Source organism: Halyomorpha halys, unplaced genomic scaffold (assembly GCF_000696795.3).
Source record: "Halyomorpha halys isolate HHAL.00 unplaced genomic scaffold, Hhal_1.1 Scaffold1551.1, whole genome shotgun sequence".
NCBI classification, from domain to species: Eukaryota; Metazoa; Arthropoda; class Insecta; order Hemiptera; family Pentatomidae; genus Halyomorpha; species Halyomorpha halys.
In genome coordinates this window covers 65,870-74,661 of record NW_027109850.1, presented here as the reverse complement: position 1 = coordinate 74,661, position 8,792 = coordinate 65,870, and the positions used below count along the sequence as shown (strand labels likewise).

The 8,792-nt window shown below is 30.1% G+C and overlaps 1 protein-coding gene across 1 annotated transcript in view; it reads left to right on the top strand.

Moving 5' to 3' along the window:
- LOC106690014 (collagen alpha-2(IV) chain) overlaps positions 1-8,792 on the top strand; it is a gene marked incomplete at its 5' end in the record, with an annotated part of 87,428 nt that overhangs the window by 56,655 nt on the left and 21,981 nt on the right. The window contains 3 exon segments of the mRNA XM_014435265.3: positions 3,283-3,382; positions 5,271-5,456; positions 6,368-6,479. Coding sequence (XP_014290751.1) covers positions 3,283-3,382; positions 5,271-5,456; positions 6,368-6,479 — 398 coding nt within the window.

Sequence of the window (8,792 nt, the reverse complement as noted above, 5' to 3'; positions counted from 1 at the left end):
ATATTTCTCCGCCCTCCCTTCTACATCCTCACGCACTCTCAGCAGCGCATCCGTTGTTCTCACCGTTGACTCGCAGCACTGAGGACTGGTCTGAGGCTATGCACTATCATATGCTCCAGGACCTTGCTGATAACAGGGAGGAGGCATATAGGCCGATAGGCCTTCGGCGACCCCCAGAAACTTATCTGTGTAGGTCTTCAACGGAAGACTGGAGCCAAAAAAAAATTATAAATCATGTATCTCCATTACTATCTGTACCCTTAAATTAAACTCCTATTTCAATCTCAACATCTTATTCCCTGAATATCCTACCTACTCATAGTCTCATTCCTTATTTTACACATGTTTTATTACAGTTGTGGAGCCTCTCAGACTGTATATTTCAACAGTCCAATGGACTGCTACCTCTGATTATTTCTAAAAAATTCTCCTGATTCTTAAGTCTATCATTACTAGACTGTCCTTCATACTGTTTCATTTAAAATTCAACTCCTTCACAGCTTTCTTCATCATTAAAGTAATAACTCTTAAATTCCTTTTAAACCTTACCCCATTCCTCTTTCCTTTTATATATTCCATACCCTTCACAAACACTTAAAAAATCGTTCCTAGTTCATATTTCCAATTTCTGGTACTTTCACCCGATATTCATTTGTTTTTACCTTTTATTTTAGTGCTAATACTGATTATTATCACATCATAATTAAATTTCCTATAATCCCTCTTATTTTTTCTTTTTTTTCTACTTTATAATAGTAAAAGTTACATTATTCGTATATATTACTTTCTAATGAAGATTTTCTTAATGTCCCTATAATACTCTAATACTTGTTTCCTTTTTCTTTCTACAAGGTTTTGGCTCCTGATTCCTTTATAAAAAGTCACACTTTCTGTGTGCAATACTTACTGCACAATAACCACAAAATGTGTTTTTCTGTAGACTTTAGCGTCAGAACAGCCCCAATAATCTTGATGAAATGAAAAAACTTACTTTAAACATATAAAATATTTGTATGTAAGTTGAATTATGGCTAAATTAGATATAGATATATATATATTTTTGGGGGGAGGGGTTGGTTTTTGCTTAGTTTTTTAACCTGTTTATTTTTGTTTTTTAACTTATTTATTTATATATTTTAACTGACGTTTTGTTTGTTTGAATGTATTGTAATATCCTCTTTTTTAATCAATAGTTGATATTTATATATACATGACTTTAGTTATGTTTTTATTTTATGTATATCGTTTCATTATTGTTTATTTGTTATTTTAAATCAAAAAGCAAGCTAACCAGTTTTCATAGTCTAAAATGAATACGCTGTTCAAAAAAGATGGCGGTGCGCGTCCTTCCGAAATGTTCGTTGAATTGTTTGTGTTGAGATAGATTGAAATTTTTCAACTTTTTTTGTTTCTATACAATAATTATAAAAAAAGAATAATCAAAGAAGAAATAGAAGAATATAACAATTATCAATAAACTATTTATATCGTAAATCATAGTAAATAAAGCAGAACGATTGTACTACAATCGATTATTTTTGGATCGACCAGTGAACATTGAAGATAGAAGAGAGGAAACGGGAACTCTTGAATTTGCTGGCTTGGAAGCCATTGTTAGGAGTTGGGATATAGCATCATCGATAAGAAGAGAACAACAATTATCAGGGAAAGATGTGTAATTGGTTAGTTTTGTTTCTAACTGGAATTTATTGTATTTGTAAAATAGCTATTAATTAGGTTTAAGTGTTAAAGTGTCGTCTGTTGCCTGGAAACCCGCCCTGAGAAAAGAGTCTATTATATTATAAAATTTTATTATCTATTTAATATTAAAGTTTTTAATTGGAACCCAAGCTATCTTTTATATTTGAAATAAGTTGAAACTATTAAAAGTCTTTTTATTTTATTTTAAATTATTACAAAATATATTTTGTTAAATATAAAATATATTTTGTTATATTTAACTTTTCATTGTATACCCCTGTTATTTTCTACTTATGTTTTTTCTTTTTTCCTTCTTTGTACTATGTCAAGTGTTTGTATCTTTTTTAGCCCTGCAACGTGGGGCGAAACGTTGGCTCAATAAAAATAGTATAATTATTTACTATTTGAGTTTTTTTTTACCGCACCCGGACCATATTCCATTCAACAAAATATATTAGTTTTTTAAAACTCATTTATTTGTTGTTTTTTTAAAAACTAATCTACTGTCTATTGTATCTTTGATTTGTTTTTATATTGCTATCTAATGATAAATTCTTTTATATATGAGGAGAAAATGGTTGGGGGTTGCGGTCAGAATATAACACAAATAAGTTGAAATAACTTATTAAATAGTGCCAGAATTTCTAGCCTTCATCAGGGCTAAGAACAAAGAACAACATAACAACCAATGAATACAAAAAAGAAAATATAAGCAGAATGATATATAGTTAATAATTGTACAGAATAAAATTAATAACAATAAAGTGATGAAAGAAGTGGAAAATAAAATGTATATTAGGCAATTGAATAAGTAAGTAAAAATAACAAAATTGAGGAAATAAAATTTTAAAGTGATGTAATGCAAAGGAATATGAATATTTTAGTTTACTAATAATTTAAAAATTAAAATTATGGAAAGAAAAAAAATTGAGAGAAAGAAAACATGTAAATAATGAAATATGTAACCATTATATAATATGCACCCCCAACCATCTTCTCATGTATTTTATCTATGGTCAACTATCTTCTCATCACTATAAATTATTTTAATTTGTTTAACGGATCTAACGTGGGTTGCGGATCACTGTAGAGAGGAGGTATAAAAGGATGAAATAGGAAGAATAAAATTGTCAAATAAATATAATAAAATTGTCAAATTGAATAAAATTGTTAAATTGTAAAAAAAAATATAATTAAAATATATTTTACTTTGTTTATAGATGTTTATTGATTGAAACAGGAAAATGTAAAAAAAAAAAATTGTTTTTGTATCATGTAAATCTAGGTAGTGTTCATATGTCTGTCCGATCATGGATTGATTGTTATGCTGTGTATTGTAGTAACCCAATATATTTGGGCAGCATTGGCTAAATAACCTGCTCTCCAACACATAAAAATATACCTTCAATACAAAAAATAAAAATACAATATCTACAATTCAAAAACTAAAATATCTTCAATACAAAAAATTAAAATATAATATTTTCAAAAAACTAAATACACATAACTTTTTAATCATACAGATGACTCATGATATTTTTTTTAAAATAATAAAATAGCAAAATTACCTTTGTCATCTAGGGTGTTGTAGGAGAACCAGGTGAAAGAGGGGATCCAGGAGTATTTGGTCTTCCAGGTATGCCAGGACCGAAGGGAGATTCTGGCCCTCCAGGTCCTCAGGGTAATGTTGTTTAACTTAATAGCTACTTTTGGAAATATATTTTACTTTTACATATTTTTGATATTTGTGTTTCCAGTGTCTTTTAATATTTAAAGAAGTGGATTAATATCTGCTAAAATTTTATGAGGCATAATTTATGTATCTATGATAAATGTGATTTGAAACCTAGACAGTCTGTACATACTCTGTAATGCAATTTTGATATTCAGTTATGTACTTTGTTTTCACTGTGTTTAATTGATTTACAACAAGTATAGATCTTGTTGATAAAGGGAAATTATTCACTGTATTTATACAATATCTGCCAAAGAGATTTAATCTGTTTGAATGTTACTAACAGAGAAATCATAAAAGAAATTCTTGTATCTGAAACTCATTGTTTTTATTTTTATTTCAGTTGTCTATAGTAACAAGAAATTGAAAAGATAGCTCAGAATCTTCCTCTGTCTTTAGAGAACTTGTATGGCCAGACATGAGACATGTTAATGCTTTGCATCTTAACATGTTTCAGGTGCAAGCATTAAAGAGCAACTGTAAGCATTGAGTATCGAGTATCCAACCATATCTCTCAATCCAATGTCATTAGGCTTCTTTCTTGATTTTTTCGCTTCTCAGTTACAATTACTTCTTGATGCTAAATAATTGCAATTACAATTTGTAAAAAATAATTTCTTTTTACCTTCATCATCTGGTATTTTGTTTATCAGCACCTCCTTTATTTGTTCTTTTTCCAATATTATATATATTCGGAATTCCCAAATGTTGAAGTTAGATCCGACAAGAACAGGGATTGCAAGGTTACTTTGGCCATTGCTCCTGTCGTCATATAAAATCACACGAGTACACGATATCAACACTGTAACTATACTGGGTAGTAAATATACTGGGCCCATAACCTGTGAATAATAGGTTATGTAATACAGATAATGCAGTTTAAATTTAGTAAGAAGTTTATTAAGGATACACTTACACATGGTAGCAGATCATGGTTACATGGAAGGGAGCCAGACTACTGTTCCCCATCAACTATCTGGATCAGTGTTGCCAGTAACAGTGTTAACTAAATATAATTATTCAAATAATTAATCCTAACACTAAATAAATCATGTTTTTGTTCCAGTTATACTGGTAAAACAGTGTGAACATCTTTGTGGAATATTGGCATGCAAAGAAAGTATACGCCATTTAAAAAAAATATGTTCACTTGGATAGAGTTTGTGAATGGCCAATTCAATTACTTCCTAAAACGTTAAAGTATACAATACCTGTTACTGTTCCTTAAAAAAGAATAGCCTTACTATTCCTTTAGCAGATGTATTTTACCACATTCATAACCTTCTTACTTCTTGAATAAATGGTAGCCAGCACTAATCATGATGAATCCAGATTTATCAACATCAAAACAAATTCCATCAGGTTATCAGTTGAAGCTCCTCTTTTGATGAGATTCCAATATTTAAATCCATTTATGGGTCACCGTATGCATTGATACATCCCATTATTTTCTTTCTTGACCTGGAACTAGATCTATAACCTATTAGGGATCAACTAAAGACAGTGGAAACTAATTGTATATAGTGTAATTCTAATCATTCATGAAATAGAAAATGTAACAAGACCACTGGGTGTCAGATAAAAAATTTCTTGTTTTTATACTTTTGTGAGTGGTTAAAATTAACTATCTCTATATCACACATGCAACGAAAGTAAACGAAACTTTTACTTATTTAGAAGGTGCATTTGATGTTAGTTTAAACTGAAAAGGTTGTTCTCTCATTATAATTATCATAATTTGAGAAATATTTTTAAAATTTTCTTCCACTGTTATTTTATTTAATCCAATTTTCCTTTTAATAATTAGCTTAACAGTATGTTTTACTCTCTCTAGGAATATCAGGCATCAAAGGTTCACCAGGTGATCTTGGCACTCCTGGTACAGACGGGCCTGATGGATTCCCTGGATTGCCAGGTCCAAAAGGGGCTCCTGGAGAGTATGGAGAAAATGGTGTAAAGGGACTTATTGGAGCACCTGGATTATCTATTCCTGGAATCAAAGGCATGAAAGGAGAACCAGGTAGGTTTTAATTTGCCTTTGGTCATAGATAAGAAAAAATAAAGAAATATAGGAATGAAGAAAGTTGGTGAACTTCAAACTTCATTGTTAAAGTTACATTAAAAAATTAATGTAATGGTAATGTTAAGGGAAAGATTTTAACATAGGAAACATAATTGATCTCCTTTATTTATTCATGCTTGGCTTACTTTACAAAGCTGTAATATAATAACATGTAAGCAGTGGCATGGATAAAATACAGCAAGACTTTTGATTTTAAAATCTTTAAAATACAATAATATATCCATTAGAACACTTCATGAATGAATTTAGAAAAAAAATAGATAAATTATGATTGTTTTTTAAACAAATATTAAAGAAAATAATACTGGGCCATGGCAACTCCTATGGGTCTACTGTAATTGTAGGCTCTGGCTCTGCGCAATATGATATTGTAGATTCTGCTTTCTTGAAAAGAAATTGTTGAAAAGTTCGAGAGGCCACGTCTACTCTGACTTAATATGGATAATTAAATTTTATGAAAACAAAGTGGCTACACTGGACTGTGAGGTCCAGGTTTGGTCTGGTAAGTAACTTTAATGTGCATAAATGCCAATTAGGCACAGCTGAACAAAAAAAGTAGATTGCTGATCCCCTGATAGAGGCAATCCCAGCAAGATAAGCCATTATTAGATATTGCCAGCCATTTGCTGCAAAATAACTATTTAAATGACTTAAATTAATAAGTAATGTATTATTTAATACAGCAAATAAATCTCTAAAAATCAAATTAAAGTTCTTAATAAAAAGGTAACAAATTAAACAATATGTAACAAAACTAAACTCTAAAATTGTTTACAACACATAAAATTAAATTATTATGATATAGCACTAACAGAAATGAACTGACATGAGTATTATTTATGGCACAGGAATCACAATCCATGGTAGAGATGGTAGTATAGGGATACCAGGTCAGCCTGGGTTTATTGGTAGGAAAGGAGAAAAAGGTGGGCGGGGAGAACCAGGTCCTTTCATCATTAGGTGAGTTTGTTTTGATAATTTTATTTTATTTATTGAAATATGTAATTTTTTTTTTATTTATAATTTTTTAAAGTTTGAAATGAAAAATAATCCACCATGAACTACTAATGTTTAGTTTATTATTTTCTGTAATCCTTTCAGATATAATAGAAAAAAATTTAAAACGATTTAATTCATAATAATTAATTGATTAAACCTTTTATAACAGTCAATTCAGATTAGACAAAAAAAATCAAAACTCCTACATCTGAAAAGTAAAGAAGCAACCTTCCCTAAATTGTTTAGTACCAGCTGAACATTATATCCTGAAATGTGTGAAGGTGATTAGAAGGGGTAAAAAACTTATACTTCATCCCTTTTTCATTTATATTTTAAAAAAATAAGCGTTTGGTTAAAAATTTATTCTTAGTGAAATTGAAGTATATCAAATTTGCTACCAAATTGGTTATATAAGGTTTTTTAAAAACCTTGTAATTCCTGAGATATGGAGGGGGAAAATATGGCTAATTGGTTGCATTACTTGGAATTGCTTCTAAAATGTTTAGAAAAAATTCTATATAATCACTTTATTAGAATATTTAATATACTTGAATTTTGTTTAGATAAATTTTTCAACAACCCATTCTCTTACTTTGTGAGCCATAAACAAAAAACTGATGAATTATTCATTCTTTAACCTTTTCACTCCCTCATGGGTGGTGAAATCCTTAGGATTTTGATGCACTTAATGTGATTGTCTTATTATACAAAATAAAAGAGGATAGTTTTATCTTTTTAATGTTATGGTTAGGTGTCTAATTTGACTGGACTATAAATCCAAGAAAAAACTAACACAATATTTTAAAATCCAATTTTTTTTTTTTGGCAGTTTGCAATTTTTTTATTTTGTTTGAATTGTGTTTTTTAATTGAATTAAAAAATACAATAGATACATAAAATGTATTATGATCCAAAGTTTCACCTCACTTTGCAGGGATTCATCAGGGCTAAAAAAGATACAAGCAACTAAAATTATATCATAGAGTAAGAGAATTAGATAACATGAAATAAAAGTAAACTCAGGTGTGGTTAAAAATATGTGAAAATTTATACAAAAATGATCAAAGTAAATTAAAGAAAATAAAAATAAGATGAAGAGTGAAAAGTATAAATGAACAAGAAATACAAAAAAGTATTAGACAAATAATGAAAACGGAACTAATAACAAATAAAGAATAAATATGAAAATACAATATACACTAAAAGATAGAAAATAAGAAAAATAGAAGTCAAGAAAAAAGGAAAATAAAGTACAAAATTGTACACCCACCTTTCAAAATGAAGGAAAGTGAAATAATGATTTAGGCAGTTGCAAGGTGTCAACAGGGTAGAGGAATGGACGATTTTTAACAGTTAACAAATGATGTTACATTTGAAAGTGAAAAAGATAAAACAATATTAAAGTAAATATAATAAAATAATAAATACTGGTAGACTTTAAATGATAATATACATACATATCATGTGTATACAATATACACTTTCCATGTCAAATAGTGTCCTAAAGTGGTTCCTCTCCTTCCTGTCCCATGGTTCCCAAACAGTCGTCGTTCCGAATAAACCTCTTTCCTCTCCCCTTCTTCTAACACGAGGTGTTCTTTAGGGATCTTCACTTTCACCAACCCTTTTCTCCATTTATATCAATGATCTTCCTGATTCCATGCACCACGTACAATACCACCTATATGCAGACAATATCCAAATCTATCTGTCCTTTCATCCCTTCGAGATGCTTGAGGCCATCCAAAAGATACAAGAAGATATTGATAGCATTAACGCATGGGCATTTATCAATGATTTGAAGCTGAATATTGAAAAAACCAAGGCCAATCTTATTGGTTCCAAACGCCTCCTTCATTCCCTTCCTTGCTGTCCTCTACTCTTCCTTAACAACCAACCGATTCACTTCTATCCTACAATAAAAAACCTTGGTGTCACCTTTGACCAACACCTATCAGTCTGGCTCTGGCCATCAAACTGTGAGCATCTAGTTGTGTTGTGTTGTATTGTGTTTCTTAAACTTTCTCTGCCTTTCTCCTTTAATTAATTGCCTAATTACAGTGAATGGTCTACATTAGTAAATAAAGCTGTTTTCTGGTTAAGTAGAATTGTTATTTTAATAAAAACAAACAAGGAAATAGCAGTTGAAGCTTGTGATACAGACGTAGAGGCCAGAGATTAAGGCAGTAAACATTAAGGTAGCCTACGGGATTAAAGACTGTTGACTGCCCCCACTACAGCAGCATCGCCCCACCACAGACCCCCACTACAGGT